The 22,048-nt window shown below is 42.9% G+C and overlaps 1 protein-coding gene and 1 long non-coding RNA gene across 2 annotated transcripts; one reads left to right on the forward strand and one right to left on the reverse strand.

Moving 5' to 3' along the window:
• Positions 1-2,715: 2,715 nt before the first annotated feature.
• LOC143509598 (uncharacterized) lies at positions 2,716-15,262 on the reverse strand. The gene is made up of 21 exons (XM_076998456.1): positions 14,809-15,262; positions 14,164-14,298; positions 13,780-13,872; positions 13,481-13,567; positions 12,823-12,934; positions 11,627-11,882; positions 11,215-11,325; positions 10,175-10,276; positions 9,509-9,652; positions 9,294-9,377; positions 8,699-8,767; positions 8,305-8,522; positions 7,889-8,053; positions 7,626-7,785; positions 5,817-5,906; positions 5,606-5,708; positions 4,330-4,617; positions 3,924-3,996; positions 3,661-3,750; positions 3,398-3,519; positions 2,716-2,854 (listed from the first exon to the last, which is right to left on the reverse strand). The coding sequence occupies exons 1-20, from the start codon at positions 14,894-14,896 to the stop codon at positions 3,423-3,425; spliced, it is 2,565 nt and encodes an 854-aa protein (XP_076854571.1). The 5' UTR covers positions 14,897-15,262; the 3' UTR covers positions 2,716-2,854; positions 3,398-3,422.
• Positions 15,263-16,476: 1,214 nt separating this feature from the next.
• Positions 16,477-18,117, forward strand: LOC143510049 (uncharacterized). The gene is made up of 3 exons (XR_013129872.1): positions 16,477-16,804; positions 16,881-16,957; positions 17,168-18,117. It is a non-coding gene; the product is annotated as an uncharacterized LOC143510049 (long non-coding RNA).
• Positions 18,118-22,048: the final 3,931 nt, after the last annotated feature.

Here is a 22,048-nt window from a genome sequence, read left to right on the forward strand (position 1 = left end):
TACATATACTCGAAATGATTCGAAATAATTCGCTTTTTTGTCATATTATTTAATGGTTGTTTATTTTCAAAATGCCCAATCTTAACGTCTTCACGTTCTCTCATGTTTCGTCCTGGAATTACAAGAGGCTCGTATTTGTTAACGTAATACAAGAGAACCGTTCAGTTAGACAGTTGTGAAACGAAGCATTTTCAAGTACTTTAGCCTAAATTCCAGCACTTTTCAAACCTGAAACACAAAGCAACATTAAAATTCGTCAGGTAAATGTTCATTCCCCTGTTTTTTGAGGGGTGTTTCTTTATACTACCACATATTGTTTCGGAGAACACTGCAAATAATGTGACGGTTTTGCCCGAGGTATGCTGAGTCGCGCTACGGTCACTCGCGAAAGTATAATCCAGCCAGGTAGGAGCGAGGTAACTTTTCTACGTAATGTCCGAAAATCTGAAGGCGGAATGACCCGCAAGTCAATCAAATGACACCGCCGTCATCCATCCAGCGCTGATGATCCAGTGAGAGGATCATATTTCAGCCACAAAACAGATAGCACGCGCGTGTGTGGTTTATTATGATTTTCCCCAAAAAAATCAAATGACGGAAATCCGTCGTAGTGACGGAGAACTTTAAATCCATGCTATAGATCCTTGTTCCTTGTGCATGTGATAAATTACATTCTGCACAGTTACCTCAGGATATGTCAACAGAAAATAACAATCATAGAAAAATATATATCTATAGTCACCATGACAACAGTTATCATGATTAGTGTTAGTATTTCAAAGTGCAAACAGAGCAGAGCTACTAGGCGTGTTAAACCTGATGTGATTCGCTAAAATCTGTGCTCCTTATATAAAAGGACTTCTGAGTTTAAGGATTTAGCTTTCTGCTAATTCAAAATGTTAAAAACATTTGACTTTCTTCCTCTCTCTTTCATTTAAAGTGCAGGGACAGTAAGAAATGCACAAACATCTCCATCTTCAAGTAGAATCCATGTTGGGGTTTATTTTGGTCTGGAGGTCTGGCTGGCAGCTCTCAGGTGATCGGGAGGTTCTTCACAAACTCGCTTAGGCTCTTGTGGATAAGAGCGCTGGACCCATGTGGGCATGAAGGGCTTGGCACAGGTGGACAGTGGCCCCTCTCACGCTTCCACCCCTCCCGTGGATCGTACCACTGTTGCTGGAGGTCCCCAGGAGCTACCAGAGCAGAGGGAGCACCTTCTGCTCAACCAGTTGTGGCTTGCAGGGGTAGAGTTCCCTAACCAGCTCTATAAAAAGAACATTTAAAAGGAACAATGATAAATAAATCAACCCTGGACAGCCCTGGGTTATTACAGAAGCATTTTCTTAACCTAGAAAGATTTCATTCAATTAAAGTGAAAGTATTCGGTAACTATGGTAACTCTCTGGAATGATTATAAATATTATTAATTAATATAGGAATTATAGTATTTCTGGTAAATCTTTTATCTTTTTTATCTCTGGCATCTCTTAACATATCAGTGGAATGACTTTCTGAAAGAATTGAATGTATTTGAAATTCAAGCCGGTTCATTTTGAACCATGCTCTGTCCTTTAACTAAACTCCTTTAAAAATCCTCATCATGTATCTAAACATGAATCGCTACCTTAGATTTCAGAGTGAGGACAGTGTTCCTGATGGTTGCCAGGTCTTTGGCAGGGATGTACTTTTCCACCATCTTATCAAAGTTATGGTGGGAGGACAGGAACAGCAGCATACGCCGGCCCAAGCGCCTGAGACGAGGAACAGACCCCAAAACAGGAGAGAACCGTGAGTGACGGACCCGTAACTCACAGCACACCAACTATTTGTCTTACCAGGGCACAATTTTACAAGGACGTCTGTGTCTAGAAAACACGATAGTGCTTCTATTACTCTACAATTTAGCAGCATTTGCTGACCAGAGTATCAGACTAGGAGACTAAAAGAATCAGCAAAACATTACTATCTGGGAAACTGAATAAGCTTTGTAGAATCCTCGTTCTGATCCCAGTACTAACCTGGTTTCTTGTGAAGAGTCCTGTGCCAACTTGGAGACTGCAGGAATAATTCGCGGTGTGACGTCTTTCGCCCCAGACAATAAGCGGCCAGCACCAATCTTCTCTACCAAAGTAGCCAAGTGCCGAGCAGTACACTTTCTTACTGCAGCATTCAGATGACTTTTGAGGAAAACAGAAGGAAAAAGAAGGTAATAATTATTAATCCATCCAATCAATGTATACAGTACAACTTTTAGCTTCTATAAAGAAACTTAATACCCTTATGTATGATCTAAGTGCACAATCAAATGATCATATTCTATTCGATGGCTTAGTTTGCACCAGTTAGTGTACATCTGTATTTTTTTAACAGAAAATGTTTGTATGTCCTCTGTGAGCTAGCTAACTAGCCTATTCTTTAATCATTGTGAAGGGCAGTTTGGATCAGCAGAGCGGAGATGGAACGCAATAAAAATAATATATAGTATATAAATAACTAAAAATATCGATATAGGCCAGGGCAGCAAAAAACAGCAGCCAAAATCAGTGCTGTGTTAGCTTCTTGTGACTGTTGTTGCTATCTGAAAGCCACAGTTTAAAGCTCACTGCAGGCTAACTGACCAGAGTCCTCCAGCGAGAAGGGCGTTCATGCTCCGAATGGGGGTGCAGTTCTGCACTATGCTGTCCAGAGCTGTGTCCACGTCCTGCCTGATGAAGCCATTGGACTCCGCTGCTTTGTGGAGGAGGACCTTAGCTGTAGCCTCCACTTCCTGGTCCATCTCTTTCTGCAGGCTGGAGTACAACTCCCTCAAGGACACCACCGCCATGCGGGACACGCCAGAGCGCAGGTTCCGCACCTGCAGGAAAGACGACGTTCCAGCTCGTTTCAGCCACATCCAACACTGCCACCGCCATCGTAATAAGTATAATCCTCCACTGCAATGTGTTATGTAGGCGGAAATACCTTAATCACTAATTACAGTTAGATATACCATCTGAATTTCAATTAGTAAAAATGGGGGGGTTGATTTATTTCTAGGCTTGAGCTCTTCTCTTTTATACTCCACATAAAGGCGGCAGCCTAGCATATATTGGGTCTACAATGACGTCTTCTGTTGTGGATATGAACTCGTATTATGGTTGTTTAATTGCATAGCATCAACACATACAAAGGAATTAAGGGATTAATGAGACAGATGTGTTGATTATTACACTTTAAACACAGTATCTGAGGAAGGCCAGGAACAGTGGGTTCTGCTGTAGATGCAGACAACTCTGTGTTTAATCTCATTAGTGTTATACATGTGCTTAAGTCTCTTGACAATTTCATGTGTGTTCTCTTACGTCCATAGGCATGTTTGTATTCTGTCTATCCATTGATTTGTTTGCACTGGACATACATGGACATCAGTGGGTTGTGCCTCTTCAGTAACGGTAGACCTTGATGTGATTATTCTCGTCCAGGCTGAGCTGGACCAGCCCATTGGTGAGCGGGGCAGCTGGGTAGCGTGTGAAGAGAGGCCTGGGCAGAGGTTCAGGAGAGTACAAGGGTGCAAGAGAGTGTGTGTGGAAAATATGATGCATTCTGTTCCCGTACTGGTTTGTGTGTGATACATACATGTGTATAAGCTGAGGGGGAGAGAGAGAGATTGTGAAAGGATACACATTTGGGTCTTTGCGTCGTGATTCCAGCCACCTTTTGTTGTCGTCAATCAGTCTCTGCAGCCTCTGGCCATCTAGCTCAGAGGAGAGACTACACACACACACACACACACACACACACACACACACACACACACACATAATGGAAAAGCACTGTATGAGTTAATCAATTTTCCTTTCAAAATCAACAGCAGCACTGACCCTGTGAGTGAGAGTGAGAGATTGTGACCGAGCCTGCACTGGTGTGCAAGTGTGTGTAGTCACCTTGCTGGAGTGTATCCACTATATGCTCTGGTAGCCCTCACGGGATAGCGGGCACTGGTATCCATGGAAACTCCTAAAATCAGAGCAGTCTTAGTACAGGTAGTGCGGTTTAGATTTCTGAAGCCAATTTGACACAGCAGGTTTCTACACTGCACCACCCTTACACTGGAAAAGATCGGCATTACCCTAGCACAGAAAATCAATGGAGGTCATCAACTATGGAAAAAAGGCTATAAATCCCGCAGTGACTGGTTTGTGCTTGAGGGAGAGGCAGAAGTTTTCTATTTGTATTTTAAAGGTTTTACGAGTGATGAAGAAATGAAGCATTAGTGAAAATCACTGCAGCCCACTGAGGTGACCACTGCTCATCACTGCTAATGTTTGGGGTGTGTCTGTCTCTACGTACCAGGGAAGAGTTTGCTCCAGTGGGAGTTCAGATGAAGGTCAGACCCGTGTGTTTTTGGGACAGAACAGTGTAAGAAACTGTTCTGATTGGCCAATGAAGAGGAGGCGGGGCTTGGTGTCCATGCCCAGGACGGGGCAGGAGGGAAGGAGGAGGACGGAGGTGGCTGAGGGAGGGGCTGGACGGTCCTCCCAGTGAGAGATCCCAGTGCACCCAGCACTGTGTTCAGCTGGCCAGAGATCTGCTGCAGGGACTCTGCTAACTGCTGCACTTTCACTGGCACTGCATGTGCTGAAACAGAGAGTGGGAGTAGCAGAGAGGAAGACCAGAGTTTGGGTGTATTACTGCTAGAGAAATAAAAACATCAGATAACTATGAACCAACAAGACCAGAGTGGACTCTAGAGCCGTTTACAGTTGTGGGCATATTTTTAGTTTTCACAGTTTGCTTCCTCAGCTTTTTTTAAGAACCTTTTGTCAAATGTTTATGTGATATAATGAAGTACAATTATTAACAGTCCATAATTGTTCATTGCTGCTAAACTGCTCCTGAATCGTTGGGAGAAGTTGTTCTGGAAATTTTGATACCTTCCCTTATTCATGGCTGTGCTTTGCTTAGGCAACATTGGGAGCGATCCCACACTTTGATGGTGTGAGGAGGATCATAGCTGCCTCCTCTGTAGGAGACGCTCCTGTAGGAGACACTCCTGTAGGAGACGCTCCCTGAAGCCTCCTTCATGCAACTGAAGCACTCTCCCCAAAGTCCTTAGTGACTGGATAAATGGTTGTTTGGGGTGCATCGTACAAGCCGCACTGTCCTTGCCTGTGAAACCCTTTTGATGCAATGATGACTGAACGTGTTTCCTTGGAGGTGACCATGGTTAACAGGAGAAAACGTAAAAGCACCACTACCCTTTTAAAGCAACCAGTCTTCTCTTCTAATCAGCATGACAGATTGATGTCAGCTGTCTTATCCTCATTAACTTTTTTTCTCCTGAACTAATGAGATCATCACTGAAATTATCTTATGCCATTTTGTAGGGCTGAAATGGAGAAGCTGGAATGCAGTATTTTTTGTGAGAAAGTCATTTTCATCACAGGGAATGACTTTGCAATTAATTGCAATTCATCTAATCACTCTTCACAATCTAGAATCAATACACATTGCCACCATAAAAAAAAACCGTGGTAGTAAACTTTGTGAAAACCAAAATTAGTGCCTTCTCAAAATGGCTGTCCGCGTGTGTGTGTTGTGCATGCACATGGAGTGTGTCTCTCACTCGTCTCCTCTTGGCCATACTCGTCTCTGCTCGTCTCTGAGTCTCTGACATCAAATGAGACTCTCCGATCTCCCACCAGCCGCTCGCCTTCATCACATGACAGCTGAGAAAAACATTGTAAAGCCCAGGTAGGTATTAATGTGAGTTTGTACGCAAGTGTGTGGGTGCAGGCATACGCGTGTGTGTGTGTGTGTGTGTGTGTGTGTGTTACCTCCTCTGCCAGTGATGTCTCCAGCTGGCTGAGTCTCTCCTCCTTCTTTCTCAGGAGAGTCTCCCTCAGCTTCTCCAACTCACTCACCTCCTACAGCACAGCGGAGCAGAACATCTAAGAGGAACTACACTCATGCTTCCTACTCTCTCCCATCTGACCTGGCTACATGGCTGTAGGCACTGCAAGACCTAACGTGCTTAGACCCACCATGGCACTAAAACCGTCTAAAGTAGTTAACGATCTCTTAATATTCTCAGATAAAAGACACGTTTCTTAGTGCTTCGTAGACTATTGATCACAACATTCTACTGAATAGGACGGAGATACTCATTGGCATAAGAGGTCAATCACTCTCCTGGTTCAAATCCTACCTGACAGATTGTTACCAATTTGTACTTGAAAATAATGAATGCTCATAAGGATCTGTATTGGGTCCCATGTTATTCTCATTATATAGGCTAGCAAGCATTTGTAGGCATGGTATTAGCTTCCATTGCTATGCAGATGATACCCAGTTATATATATCTTCTAATTTGGATGATGTCAATACTACTACCCAAACTGAGAACTGCATCCAAGAAATAAAGAACTGGATGGTGTCTAATTTTCTTCTTCTAAATTCTGATAAGACTGAGGTGTTACTTCTTGGATCCAAGACTGCAAGAAGCAATTGGTCGAATCTTCTTATTACCCTAGATGGCTTTTCAGTAACACCTGAATCTCCTGCTAAAAGTTGAGGTGTCTCTAGTGATTTGGATCTTTCATTTTTCACACACATATGCAATGTCACTAATGCTGCCTTTGCACCTTCATGTAATATTGCCAAGCTGAGACATGTACGTTCGGTATCAGATGCAGAGAAACTGGTCTACAATCTCATCAAGATTGGACTATTGTAACTGTCTTTTAATTGGATGCTCTAAACCATCCCTAAAGAAAGTTCAACTTGCTGCATTCCAACTTGAATCCAAGAGCCAGAGTCCTAACTAGGCCTTGAGAAGTGCATCACATTAGTCCTACTCTCTCAGCGTTGCACTGGCTCCTGGTTAAATATCAAACTGATTTTTAAATTCTTCTGTTGGCCTATAAAGCATTAAATAGTCCTCCACAATATCCGAGTGAACTCACTGCATACCATAATCCATCTCACCTGCTGCTCTCTCAAAGCGCAGGATTGCGTTCAGCTCCGAAAACTACAAGATTACAGCCGAAGGCAGAGTAATGTCTCAGTACCCTCATGCCTGTGGTCACCTCCAGGCCCCTCCCTTTAGTTATGCTGCTAGGGATAAGCCTGCTGGAGCCACAGGCTAAATCACTGGCACGTGTGCTATATATATGGAAGTTTAATTTAATTTTACATATTAACCTGCATTCTGTATCTTGACTACATGTTTCTACAAAGACAATTCCATAAAGCAGCTAGAAGATGCTCTGGGTTGCCAGTGGATGTGCTGATGCCGTGGATGCATGTGCCAATACGGCCAGCATCCTACCTGAGGCCCAGCATCCATATTGGAGAGACTGTGACTGCTCAGATAGACACAGGACTATAAATATGAACTTAAAGTTGCTGGGCCAATGGAGCATGTCTTCCCTTTGGGGTCTTGGTCCTCCCAAGGTTTCTTCCTAATCCACCTAGGGAGTTTGTCTCTGCCACACTCGCCCCTGTCTTGCTCATTAGGGATCTGGACCCATGCGCTCGTGAAGCTGCTTTGTGACACCATGTTTTATAAATAAAAACGTTTTATAAATAAAACATGGTGCTTTATAAATAAGCTTTATAAATAAAACTGACTAGACTTGACGGACCTGGCAGAGAGGCTGAGCAGAACCTCCTGCAGCGGACCTCTGCGGGCTGGGGTGGGCCGTCCTTAGTGCCGCCTGTCTCGCTCTCAGACAGCTGGTCTCTTTCTCTAAGAACTGTCTTGCTCTCTGCAGGACACCTTCACCTGAGATATACTCCCGCAAGCTAGAGAGAGAGAGAGAGGAGATTACAAACGAGTATATAAACATATGATAAATACATACAATCGGACAGCCTCCCTCCCCACCCACACACACCCCCCACATACTCGTCTATGCTGCTGTGGTTGTTGTGGGAGGTGGGCACAGGGGAGAGAGGAGGTTCCAGGTCCTCCACTCCGAGGGGGCCCTCCTTCTCTCTGCTCTTCTCCTTGCTCTCCTCCTGTTTCTTCCTCTCCAAGTTATCGTCTCCATGCTCTCTCTGCTCCGCCTCGCTGACAGACACAAACCACACCAACACACATCTGTACATGTACACTCTCTGTGTACCGTGCATTTGTGTCACCAGAGACCAGTACTGACTCGGTCAAAGCTAATGTGTGTGTGTGTGTGTGTGTGTGTGGGGGGGGGGGGGGGGGGGGGGGGGTGTGTGTGTGTGGGGGGGGGGGGTGTGCGTGTGTGTGTGGGTGTGTGTGTGTGTGTGTGTGTATATGTGTGTGTGTATGTGTGTGTGTGTATGTATTACCTGAGCCTTCTGTGGAGTTCATCACATCTATCCTGTAGAAGCACTGTATTGCTCAGTAGCTTCTCTCTCTCCTCCATCATCCTTCTGCTCTCCTCCCTCTCCCTCCTCCTTTCCTCTCTCTCTTTTTCCAGCTCCTCCCTTTCTTTCTTCCTCTCATCTCTTAGTCTGTCCAGCTCCGCACGCAGACTGTCCCGTTCTCTCAGGACACGTGAGAGAGCCTGGGGGACACACACACACACACAACCTAGTATAACAGTTCACAATGACACACATACACACACACTCACACCTGGGGGACACACAACCTAGCATAACAGTTCACAATGACAAACACACACACACACACACACACACACCTGGTCACATACTCTCAGATACACACACACACACACACCTCTATCCCCTTCTCAACTTCATCTTCTTCCTCACTCAGCTGTTGTCTCCTCTTCTTCAAATCTGCAGCCTACAGACCAACAGTACGAACACACACAGATCATTTTATCAGGCAGCTGAGTGACTGGACTGAAGATACACACACATGCATGCACGCACACGCACACACACTCCAAACATGACCTATTCATTTTTTTCCTTCAAAACAGGTAATTGACTCAGTGAATTCTCAGCACAAAGAACTGACTGACGAATGATTAGTAACTTATAAGTACAGCTATAAGGGCACCTAATACAATGGAGCTCAGTGTACCAGTTGCACATACACACTCAAAGTAGCTAAAGTACCTGAGTTTGGAGTAGCACACACACACCTACACACACTCAGATAAAGCAGGTAAAGTACCTGAGTTTGGAGTAGCACACACACCTACACACACACTCCAATAAAGCAGGTAAAGTACCTGAGTTTGGAGTAGCACACCCACACACACACACACACACACACACACTCACACTCCAATAAAGGAGGTAAAGTACCTGAGTTTGGAGTAGCACACCCACACCCACACACTCAAATAACGCAGGTAAAGTACCTGAGTTTGGAGTAGCAGTTCCTGAGTTTTGAGCTCTTTGGATTTCATGTCCAGTTGCTCCATCATCTTCTGCACTTCTAACTCCTAAACACACACACAAAAAAAAACAAACAAATACAAACAACTCTCACCGTCTTTATACACATAAACACCCGACTGGGTACGGCAGAAGAGGCGTTTTTGCGCGTGCGTATCGTGTGGGTGTGGGATCTTACTTTCTGCTTGTGTATTTTGTGGGTTTGTTGGAGCTGAGAGTCGAGCTGTAGTCTGAGCTGCTCCAGCTGGGATGTGTGTGAAGCCTGCATCCTCTCTCTCTCCTCCAGATGAGCCCTCAACAAGCGCTCCCTCTCCACGCTCTCCTGCACACACACCGTGTGATGAACACACATTGGCTCGGTCTCTCAGGTGATCACTGAGCTGTGAGTAAATGAATTCTCCCTGCCTTTAATTTATTTACTTAGTCTTTAATTTATTGCCATCACCATAACTTCTGTATGAAGTGTGCATGACCCTCAGAGAGCCAGGGGCCTAGTGCATAATACAAATGAATGAGGTAATGGAAATGACATATATAGATGGATAGACAGATGGATGGATAAACAAGAGGATGTGTGGATGTATAAATAGACTAACAGACGAATGGATAAATGGATGGATGGATGGATGGATGGCTGGATGGACGGAAAGGAAGAAGACAAAAAGAAACACTGAAAGAAAGAAACACTCTGGCACATGACCTCAAATAAAACCCTAACCTCAAATAAACTTTGAGGTCCCCTCACTTATACCACTGCTATAGTGTTTGTAGAGAAAGACAGACAGACAGAGAGAGAGAGGGAGAGACATATAGGAAGAGAGGCAGTGTGAGTGTTAATGAGTACCTGCAAGGGTGGGTCAGGGCTGTGGTCTCTTAACGGAGCGAGATCTTGGCGTTCTGGTTCGGATCTCTCCTCCACAGGAGCACTGCCACTGACTTCACTGTCCTGCTCATACACAGACAAACACACCAACACATGCAAACACATATGCATGAACATGCATGTACAGACATTCACAAGATCATTGTGTGTGTGTGTGTGTGTGTGTGTCTGTTTGCGAAAGGTAGAGCAAGGTGCTACAGTAACACCAAGATCACGTGAGCACACACAGTGATGTTAGTGGCGCTGTATAAATGTGTGTGAAAAGCTGGGAACATAATGTGTGAGTGAGGGAGAGTGAAGAACATCGTGGCCACCTCATACTGCAGTCCCCCTTTCAGGATGTCCAGGTCCAAGTGTATGTTCTGCAACAGGTCTGATGACCCTAGCAGACTCTACGTACACACAAACACACACCGCAACACGGATACAGAAAATCATTCCTCATACTTTACTGCAGTGTAAAGACTACAAAGGTGACAGTGAGCTAAATATCAGAGCATTATATTCTAGCAGGTGTTTTCACCTCATGGACAGACGCCGCCTTCTGCTCTTCATCCTCCTCCTCTTCATCCACCTCCAGATCTGAATGAAATATGGGCGGAGACAGACTCTCCAGCTGTCGTCCTCTTAGCGAATGCAAATTTGCTCCGGATACATCCTAAGATACACACCATCACACGCTCTACACCTCTGCCATGAACTCAGACCTCCATCACTTCAAAGTCAATTTGGTAAAAGCTAAACTTTGCAGAGGAGTGACGTGTTCTTTTACTTCCAGTGACGTATGTAGGGTTTGTTCTTACACCACCTTATAAAAGTATACAATGAGGTTTCATTCCCCTACTAGAGGATATAGACTGTACATGTTCACCCCTACTAGAGGATATAGACTGTACATGTTCACCCCTACTAGAGGATATAGACAGTACATGTTCACCCCTACTAGAGGATATAGACTGTACATGTTCACCCCTACTAGAGGATATAGACCGTACATTTACCCCTAGTGAGGACTTTAAAGGATGAAGGTCTGTGGAGTTGCCCAGGGAACCTCGCAGTCCCGGAACTGAAAGGTCACACATTCCTCTCAGTGGAGCCAGAGGAGCCAGCAGCTGAGAGACAGTGATAGAGTGAGTGAGTGTGTGAGAGGGAGAGAGAGAGAGAGAGAGAGAGAGACAGAGAGCTTTAGCAGAATGGCACACACAAATTAGCTTTCTTTCTCCTTTCTGCTCAACTTTAGGCGACTGCTACCCTAAATCTTTTGATATACTTCGATGAGCAAATAATTGTTCAATTCATTTCAGTGTTATTAGAAACACAGCAGTCAAGAATGTGTAGAATGGAAGAGAAAGTGTGACAAATATAACTGCTGTGTAACAAAATACATTTTAGGGTACACAGATCCAAACTCACTCTTGGGGCCTTCAGTCCCTCTGGTTCCTTCTTTTTTTCCTCCTTCTTCTCCTTCTTCTTCTTCTTCTTCTTCTTCTCCTTGTTCTTTCTGGTTCCTGTGGAGGCGGAGCCTGAGATGGCAGAGGCAGTCCGGCCGTGGTGAGCACGCTCCCGCTCCTGGGCCACTAGCTGGCGGTAGTGCTCATCACAGGGATGGTCCCAGGTGGACTGGCCCGTGGAGAAGTTGAAGTAATAAACTTCTCCAGTCACATCCTGACTGGAGTAGAAAAGGGAGACAAGCTCATCAGATAAACACACATAAAAACACATGACATGTAGACAAGCCCAGGTTCTCCAGCACAGGACTGTCCACAAAGGTGTCAACAGGACAACATCTGAAACACTGAGTGGTGTTCTGGGTCTCATTGCTCAGATTAATAGTGCCAGAAGGCAAGTCTACAAGCAAATCTGCTGCATAGAGTGATGAAATATTAATTTTATACTTTGCAATTGTTAGTTTCAGGGACAACTAACATTAAATATCTCCTGGATCTTGTCTTTGTGTGTTTTATCTATGAAGGTACTGACACCACTGTCACGCCTGACAATAAGGTTATAACATACTTTCCCCCAAACCATTTGAATACAGAATCCAAAAATGATTTCATATGTTAAAATGTGTCTGATCTTTCATGTCACATCAAACTCCCCAACTTCAAAAATCCTCTTCTGCCTGTTATATTTTCTCTTGCCCAATCTTATTTCCCAGTCAAATTATTCAGTCTTCTCCAGACTTGCAGTTCCATGGTCTCTAAAAAAAAGTTGGGCTGTCTAATTTGCTCATCTAATCACCTAGGTCATAAGTGATTTAATGCCCACTTCTTGCAAGCTTCCAGAGAGTCCGTGTGACATTATGACACTCACAATAAAGTCCTGATGCATCCTACTTCTATAAATGGTACTTAAAATTATAACTGAGTTATAGGGGACAAAGGGCCTTGGTTACGTCATGTAATCAAGAACCTGAATGAACGAGCCAGCATGAATGAGACGTAGAGTTCTTGGAACGGAAGCCATTCCTCAATTAAGGGCACATTAGAGTATGCTTGGATTTTTCTAAAAGGAACCAACGCTCACACCAACGCTCACTGCTCTGTGTGTAAGGATAAGAAAACTGTTTCATTATGGGTGACTGTATGAGAATGAGCTTGTCCTACCAGGGTTTCCATTCAGGAGGTAGTGGGGCTACAGCCACCTCTCTGGCCAGCCATAGGAGCTCTGGCTCCCTCTCAGGGTCAATGCCAATTTGTCTGGCAAAATCATGGATATCTGAGGAGCAATACAGATAAGAAGAATATACCGACAATCAGTATGATATTTTCAAATCAAGACAAAATCCCACAAATTCAAATAGTTAAGTCCATAATGCATGGAGATTGATTCTATGTTATAAAGTGTAGCTATAGCTTGGACGAACATACAGGAGTCCCAACTGGACATGTGTTGTTAATATTATTATTATATATTATAATATTATTATATATTATTAAGTTATTATGTCAATATTATAATTTAGTTTTTAAATGATGGAACTGTTGTAGCTTGTAGACTTTATCAATGGTGGATATTAAATTATACCATTTCAGTAACATATATTAAAGTTCAGGGCCGGAGTGGGCCACTTTTTCAGCTCGGGAGTTTCATGCCCAAATCTGGCCCAAAATTATTTTTCCATCCCAATCGGCCCAAACTAGAGATTGACATGAGCCGGCCCATCGAGAATCCTCCCGAATCTCCCGATTAGCCACTCCAGCTCTGTTAAAGTTTTACCCGGGGTCCTAAACTGTAACAGGTAGTATGCGACAGCTAATGTACCTTGTTCAGATGGGAGATAATTCTCATCCTCTTCCAGGATCAACTGGTCTCCAACTGGTCTCCGAAGGGCATCTGCTGTCATGTTGACTGAACATTAAGAAAAAGATTATGTACTATACGAATAACAGTGCAGTAGACAGATCACCTCGCCATATTGTCTCTAAACTCTCTGTGGTACCGTTCGCTAGGCTAACCTAACTAACTAGCCAATAATAGAATTCCATAGCAATAATAGCGTCCATAGCAACCATAGCTTTCCACACAAAGCAACGTTATACCCAAAATACCCAAATACCCACCAGCAGGCTGGAGGTTGACTGGATCCATCTGTTTCAGGACCTCGCCTTGAACATGGGGCTGAGCAAGGTGTCTCTGCCTCTCCATGTCAGGGCCTAAATGCAAAACACCAACCCAGGGCACAGAGGAATGTGTACTGTTAAGATCATCAGGTCTATAAGAAGGGCTACAGTGCCATGTGAATTCATTACAATGTTGAAGAATATGTCATGTCATATTTTCTGATAAAACTGATGTTTTACTGGTCAGGTCATGTGCAGAAAGCTGATGGTTCTGCACCTCTGCCAGACCTTACAAACAAATGTAATAAATGTTTTTTTCTACTTCATCATGCATGGTTATTTGGTTTGTTGAATACGCATGTAATCTTCAGTGTTACACAGTACCAGTGTGGAGTGGTCCTTCTACAGGGATGTTAACATGGCCGACATCTGAGGGTCCCGCCGTCCTTCTGTGAGGGAAGGGTGCTGGTCCACAGGGATCCGTGTGGATCACTGTCGCTTGGGGGTTGTAGGGCACACCTGAAAATCCCACAGCAGGTAAAGTGAAACCCAGCACGCCTCACAGTGAGGCTCAAATGCCTTGTAAGTGTTTCCCAATGAACAAGTGATTATAACAAGGGCTATGGTGCCATGTGATGTCATCAGAATGTGGGGAGAATGCTTAAGAATTTGTGATGTCATGTTAGAAATCTGTTTCTTTTTAAAAATGTTTATTTTTATTTGGTTTTTCTATGGCCACATGGACAATGTTAAGATTTATGAAAATTGTGCTGAGTCAAAGAAATCAAAGAAATAACCCATGCTCCATTAATTATATTATCCTGTACACATGAAATACAGAGCTTGACAGTCATCAGTAGAATATACATGTTATTTTTCTGAACCTTAGAAACCTACTATATAAATGTGTATATTTAACTTTTAATTATTATGAATAAGTCTATAGAATCCATACTCATAAGAATTAATATACTGCCTTACATAGAAGTATAAAATTATGTACAGTATATGAAAATTTATTTTTCTCACCACGAGTGGTAAAACCTGGTGTGTCTTTGAAGTGGTTCTTTTCCTGTCCAGGCCTTGGCTGGTCAGTTCTCCTGGGGTAAAAACTCATTCTCCACCTGAAAAATAGAAAGAATAGAAAGAGAGAAAGATCTAGAAAAAATAGAGAGATTTGTTAGTTTTGTATTGATTAATCCACAGAGCAAAATGTCTTGCGACTTGTTCTGAGCTTTTCAGCATCAAAACTGAATCCAAACATTCCACCTTCCCAACCAAACATTCCAAAGTTGAGTATCACGTGATATCACAATTTCCTATTTTTCTAACCAAAACACCAAATCAGCCAGACTGCTACAATAACCTGATGCAGCCTGGCTTGTACCCAAATGGTTCATACCAGAGACCGTATATATTATATATATATATACATCAAAGTAATGAATAGAAACTAGCTAGCGATGGTGCTAACGACAGCTAGCGTCGCCACAGCGGGCGGAAACTATCATACAGTTAAGCCCGCCCACTAAGAGGGAAGATATGATTGGTCAATTTTGCTGTCATTTGAAACTAGGTGCACGCACCACTTCCTCGTTTGATGTCAGGATGGTACCATATTTCCGGTTGGTATGCGGAAGTGCTAATGTTATGGCCGAGTCTATGAAATTCACAAGGTGCCTGTTGGAGTCCCCGAAGTTTACCGTCAACGATGTGCGTCGTATTGTCAGAGCATCAAGTACAACGACACAGAGTAAAGTTGAAAAGGGTTTCAAGTTCTACGTTTCATCCTACCTCTGCAATTTTGAAGGTAAGTGGCTGACGCTAGTTAGCTAGCTAGCCTGAGGTGGCAGTCTAATGAAGTGATGTTGTTTTTAGTAACGAACCAACCTGTCCTAGTACTAGAAATGCCTTTTATAAACATGTTTGTATTTCTGATGGAAGTATCAGGCAAAAGTAAGGCTAACGAGATAACAGTGAGGGCTCACTGCTACAGATCTATGAAGAAAACAGATACGCCACACCAGCTGAGAGTAGGACTGGTTAAAATGACACGAGTTCTGTTCAGTGTCACGTTCAAAGTTCTGTTGAACAAGTTCAAAAGTTAGTTCAGCACAAGTTCAATCTTTTATCCTTGCTCTTACTTCACGTAAGCTGTGATAACCATAGGCATTGGTTTTCAAAGCTTACAATGGTAGCCAAATGCAGAGTAGCTGAGTGGGAATCATTAGCAGTCTGTTTTGCCTATAGTAAACAAATGGGAGTTTATTTTACAGTTCGAGCTATTGTTATCTACCTCTATGACTCAAAAGCAGAATATAGTCCACCTCAGCTATTCTTCAAACTGCATTTTCTAAAATCTGTCAATCTGTCTTTCAAATCTTTCATCTTAACTTCTTTATTAACATATGGCTTCAACACTTACACCTATTAACATATTCTGATAACACTCTTCAAGAAGCAGTTGAAGTAAAACCTGCACTGTTCTGTTGTTGGTGGTGGAAACAACAAAATAATATAAATATAAGTAGACCTGTTTCACTCCTATGTGTAAGCATTTCATCTGGAGTGAAAATGAAATTTAAATCTAAAATATATTTAGTTTATAGTTGCTCAGTGAACTAGTAGATTGAACCATGCACAACACTGTAGAATAGAAAGACAGTATAGCCAAGTGTTTTAAGAGTGATGCAAAACAGCACAAACGTTACATGAGACAATAGACAAGTGACATTCACCACTAACAACATGATGGGACAGATATTGCGCCTATTGACATTGCTGAAGTCTTCTGTTCAAGATATTAAATTTAGCCTCTTGTGTATTTCAGATGACATTACGTGATTCAATGCCAGTTGTGCTCATTAACAGCAACTGCTCTTGTGTTGCTGGTTGCGGAATCTGCAGCCACTTGGTTGCATTGCTTTTCCAGACTGCTCATTATTCTGAATCTGGCATGTCTGTCGTGCCTCCTGTCCTTTCATGCACACAGACAGAACAGAAGTGGCATAAACCACCAACAATGGTTTGTCTTATTTCATTATTTAATGTTAGTTAATGTATCACATTCACTTTACTAACACCATCTTTTAAATTAATAGGGGGTGCAGCCTGGACCGGTGGATGCCATGGTTGTCCTAAAGCCAAAACCAGGTGCTACTACAGCCAGTGGAGTTAGGTATGTAGTACCAAATTTAATAGGCAGATTACAGTGTGTGGTAAAAAAATAAATGCTTTTGATCATCTGATAAGACCCTGTTCTCTTCAAAATTTAATTTAGCCTCGTTGTACTTCAGATGACATGTGATATGTGATTCACAATCAGTTGTGCTGGTGAACAGATTACAATGTGTAAAAATAAATGTTATTCACTCTTCTTTTATTTCAGAAGTACACTTTTCAAGGGCTACAGCGGTGAGCTCCCACACCCGGCCACCCTCAATCCTGGACCAGTCTACGCTGGAATGAACGCGGATTCTCTTCCACTCATCTGCACAATGAACATCTCGCCTGACAAGCCACTTGTGGACTCCATCTTTGGGAAGGTACAAGTTGGCAGTGTACTGTCCTGTCAACAACCACCACCTCCATCTGACAGTGTTGTCATACATGAGGATGCACCCCCATTCCCGAGTCTGCCACTAGAATGTTACCATCTAAGCCCACCTGAATATTCATTTGTGCCAACACACCAAGAACAGCTACACCTAAGCTCACTTTCTGTGACCTTGTCACAGTCACACCTTACTGAGGAGGCAACAAGATCCCAAAGTGCTACACCTGAGTGGCATTCACTTAGGAGAGAAAGATTGACTGCCTCACATTTCAGAGAGGTGAGCCAAGTTAGAGGTCCAGGTGCTGCAGAAAGCCTGGCAGAAAGGATAATCCGAGGGACACGACAAACAGCACACATGAAGGGGCCTTAAAGGACTATGCAGTTCTGAAAAACTTGAACTTGACCAACTATGGGCTAGTGAATCATCCAGATGCATCTTGGCTGGGTGCATCACCTGATGGACTTGTATATGACCCACTTGAGCGTCCATCATTTGGGATTGTTGAAATTAAGTGCCCAAATGCACAAAGATATGTAGACTGCAAATTCCTCAAAGTGGCACAAGGCCTACACAAATTGAAAGAGAGCCATTGTTATTATTGGCAAACCCAGGACTAGTTATTGATTATTGGTATGCAGTGGTATGATTTAGTTATCTGTGCCCATGATGATATCTTTGTGCAGCGAGTTTACAGAGATAGCAGTGTTTTAGAAGAGGTGAAAAGGAGGTGTGACATGTTTTTCTTTAACACTTACATGCCAAAATACCTCTCTATGCCCAAGCAATAGAAAATCATAATGAAGACATGAACTCATTAACAATTAAAACAATTTCAATTTATTATGTCAATTGTATTACTATTGTATTCATTTCATTTTTTACAAATACAGTAAAAGTTAAGAAATACATAATGTTGTATTGTGTGGTGTCAATTTTACATATAAAAGTGAAAGCATTTTATACAATTAATCATATTGCACTGTACCTTATCACTGCAGCCAATATTTACAGACTAGCATGACCTGAAGCAGGGGTCGGGAACCTTTTTGACTCTGAGCCACAAAAGCAAAATAATTGGAAATTTATTTCAGTGACGATGACGTCACTCAAGCGAACCAAAACTAAATACCGGACATTTGTGAAATTCCACCCGAACATTTTGAAGTCTCAAAAATAATATACTTTAATTAAATACTCATTAATTCTATTCAAAAGCTGAGCCGCATCAGAGGGATCAAAGAGCTGCATGCGGCTCCAGAGCGGCGGGTTGCCGACCCCTGACCTTAAAGGGATCATTGTAAGGTTAGAGAAAAAAATAAATAAATAAATCACCGTAATTCACATTACATCATCTGTCTAATTCTGGATTGAGATTAGCCATTGTTTGCTCAGGCTTTTACCAAGGGGCCATTTTGATAATTCACCAAAAGACAGGCAACAGTAAAAATTTGGTTTATGCTCCCTGTGATTGAAAGGGGGATCACTGTGCTGAATATTTTATGTTCTTTGTCTCTGCGAATCACACGCTCAACATGGACTCTCAGTCTTGCAATGGACTGTGACGTTCTGATCTCTGACCTAGACAGTTGAGCTCTCTTTGACAGAAACGTGGGTATGTGGACTTTGCATGGAACGCAGTCTTCAACAAGGAAACCCTTGTCCACCATGATGGCCATAGATGGGTCAAGGAGGGCCACAATGCCAGACTGCTTTAAGATCTCTTTATCACTGATAGCACCTTGATAAAGAGAAGACACAAAGGTCACTGCGCCATGAGGGGCTATCCCAATCAACCCTTTGAATGTACAGTGTGATTTATAAGTGGAAAACACTTCACTCTGGAGGAGAAGGGAATTTGGAGTTTGACATCTCAGTTCTGTGCAATCTAAAATTATTTGAGTGTCAGCGTAGTCCTGAAACACATCTGGGAGGTGAGTTTTCACAGTGTCCACATCTAACCAAATAGAAACACCTCCCAATACAGTATAAAGGAAGTTGGCCCAGGTGTTAATGGCTATTGTAGCCTTTTCCTGGACTTTTTGAGCACGAAATAATACTGTTGCTGACTTTAAGGGAATTTGTGATTTACTGTCTGTGACCCTCAGACAGAACACTCTGACATTCAGTTCACTCCTTTATCTGTGTGTCTGCTCCTCAGTTCGAAACCTCTCTCTCTCTCTCTCTCTCTCTCTCTCTCTCTCTACCTGTCTCTCTGTCTGTCTCTATCTGTCTGTCTCTCTCTGTACCTCTCACTCCCCCTGTACTTTTCCACAACCCCTAGTCTACTGTGCCTCCTTTCCTGATAAGGAGAACACTAATAATACATATGTTTTATTATTCTTACCCAATTGTGTTAAGACACATCATCTTCATTCTGTATTTAACTACATGTATTACTATTAAACTCTGGAACTCTTTCCTGACACCCGTGTGGATATGCGAGTCCTCCGTGTTCCGTACTACTTTCTATTGTTTGACTGCTTGTCTGTTATTCTCGTATTGGGAGCACCCTTAAGACATGAGGTCTAATTTTGGTTATGATATTAATTTGACTGATTTTAGCAATGAAATTATGAGTTTGTTTATGATTATATTATATATTATATGTTTATAAAATATATATGTTTTTGAATGAGGCAAAGGTTAACTTTTGAAAATTTGGAACTGTACACCAGTAGCTGTGAAGGGGACTCTGAGGCCATCAAAGCCTTTTCTTCCTGTTGTATGTGTAGATAAGGTAGGTGGCCATGCACAGCATGCTGGCTCCTCTAGTCCTCCAGTACAGACTGGAATGAAGCAGGAAGTTCAGAAGGGTACTGAAAAGGGAGGAGCTGTTGGAGGAACTTGGACCCCCCCATCTCCCTGTACCCGCTTTTACCCTCTACTGTCACACCCCATAATGACACGTACCCCTTCACAGTTTTGACCAGCAAGTCAATCCTAACCTCCATTCATGCTTCACATTGTAACTTTACTGTTATTGACATTTGTTCTGCCCTTTTCTCAGTGCCAGTCCATCCAGATAGTCATCAGATTTTGCCAGTCTACCATCTCCTATCTGGAGCTGGTTCACTACTGTCACCACTGATTACTGGACTGTTCAGATTATGATAAAATTGTGTGACAATGCTGCTCTAAAGATCATCCTGAGTAGATCTCCTGCACTGATGCATGCCTTCAGATCCCTCAAAGGGGCCCTGACCTCACCTCTGGCCCTCGACCAAACTATGAACTGCCATTTCATCTGTATGTTTCTGATAAAGGGGTCACTGCTGTGGGGGTCCTGGCCCAGGATCATTGTGGTAAACGTGGGTCTGTTGCATATCTTTTGAAATCTCTTAGTTGTGTTTTGCAGGGCATGCCTGCCTGCTTGAGGCCCATTGCTGCCTCTGCACTACTGGTGAATGACGCTGAGAAACTGGTTCTCTCTCATCCACTCATGCCACACACACTACATCAGGCTGTTAATAGCCACACCTGATTGGTCACACTGGTCACCTGAGTCATGCACTCCAAATGACTCTGTTCTGATCTGAATCTCAGATGGTAGGATAGAACTTCCAAGTCTTGTCTACCATTTCTTGTGCAATATGTTCATGGCATTACACATACCGCCCAAAAAGGGGGGTCATTAATATGATTGGTGATTCATTTTGATTAAGAAATAAACAAACAAAAAAACCTGTGCTCATACCTGAGCATGTTTTGGGTATTTACACCCCATGAGTTGAGAGCTCTGCTGGTGTTTCATTTTTCAGGTTAAGGTCACTCATGGTGTTTCTTTTTCAGACGTGTTAATCGGTGAATACAGGTCTCTCCTCATATAAACATAATGGTTTTCATATTACCATGTCTAGTTCTTTGCATCTGCCTGCAGATAAACCTATTATTGATGTCTCAGGGATCCCTCATGCCTGTGTTTTAGCTCCAGTCTAATCATCTTGTCTCTACTCTTGCTGATGTAAACCTACTCCTGACGTCATGCTGCTAATGAGTCTCAACCTGTTTCAGCTGTTATGGTGTCTCCCAAACATCCAGTGATGTCTTCCTCCTTCACACCAACTCCACTGCACTGGACAGATGTTCCTGTGCAAATGTGTTTCAGACACACATTCACCCAGCAAACCATGACTAAGATTTCTAGAAAACTAGAATACACATTCTTTTCTTTCTTTTTGTTTTCCTTACTTATTTTACTGTTTGCTGAATAACAATTACACTATTATGTCATGTCTGTTGTCGACCAGAAGAGGATTGGTCTCCCCTTTGAGTCTTGGTTTCTCTCAACGTTTCTTCTTCATGCTCTAGGGAGTTTTTCCTTGCCACTGTCACCTTTGGCTTGTCCCACTGGGGACTGGGACTTGTATTTGGACATATGTAAAGCTGCTTTGTGACACCTGTTGTAGCACTATACAACTAACTTTTCACTCCGAGGACATTCTCCACATCGTGGGGATCTCTGTGGACTCCTTTGCTAGCTTAATGATTATTGTTATCATATTTTTGTGTTATCAATATGATAAAAGAGGGGACTGTAGGGGAATTTGTGATTTACTGTCTGTGACCCTCAGACAATACAGACATTCAGTTCACTCCCTTATCTGTGTGTCTGCTTCTCAGTTAGAACCTCTCCCCCCCCCCCCCCCCGTACTTTTCCACTACCCCTAGATCCAGTCTACTGTACCAACTTTCCTGAGAACAACAATCATATT

Source organism: Brachyhypopomus gauderio, chromosome 3 (genome assembly GCF_052324685.1).
Source record: "Brachyhypopomus gauderio isolate BG-103 chromosome 3, BGAUD_0.2, whole genome shotgun sequence".
Lineage (NCBI taxonomy): Eukaryota > Metazoa > Chordata > Actinopteri > Gymnotiformes > Hypopomidae > Brachyhypopomus > Brachyhypopomus gauderio.

Coding starts and splice junctions, on each gene's coding strand:
- LOC143509598 (XM_076998456.1), bottom strand. CDS start 14,896: ATGAGTTTTTACCCCAGGAGAACTGACCAGCCAAGGCCTGGACAGGAA. Junction 8,054..8,304: donor GAACTCCACAGAAGGCTCAG/GTAATACATACA, acceptor TGTGTCTGTCAG/CGAGGCGGAGCAGAGAGAGC. Junction 4,618..5,605: donor GTATGGCCAAGAGGAGACGA/GTGAGAGACACA, acceptor TCTCTGTTTCAG/CACATGCAGTGCCAGTGAAA.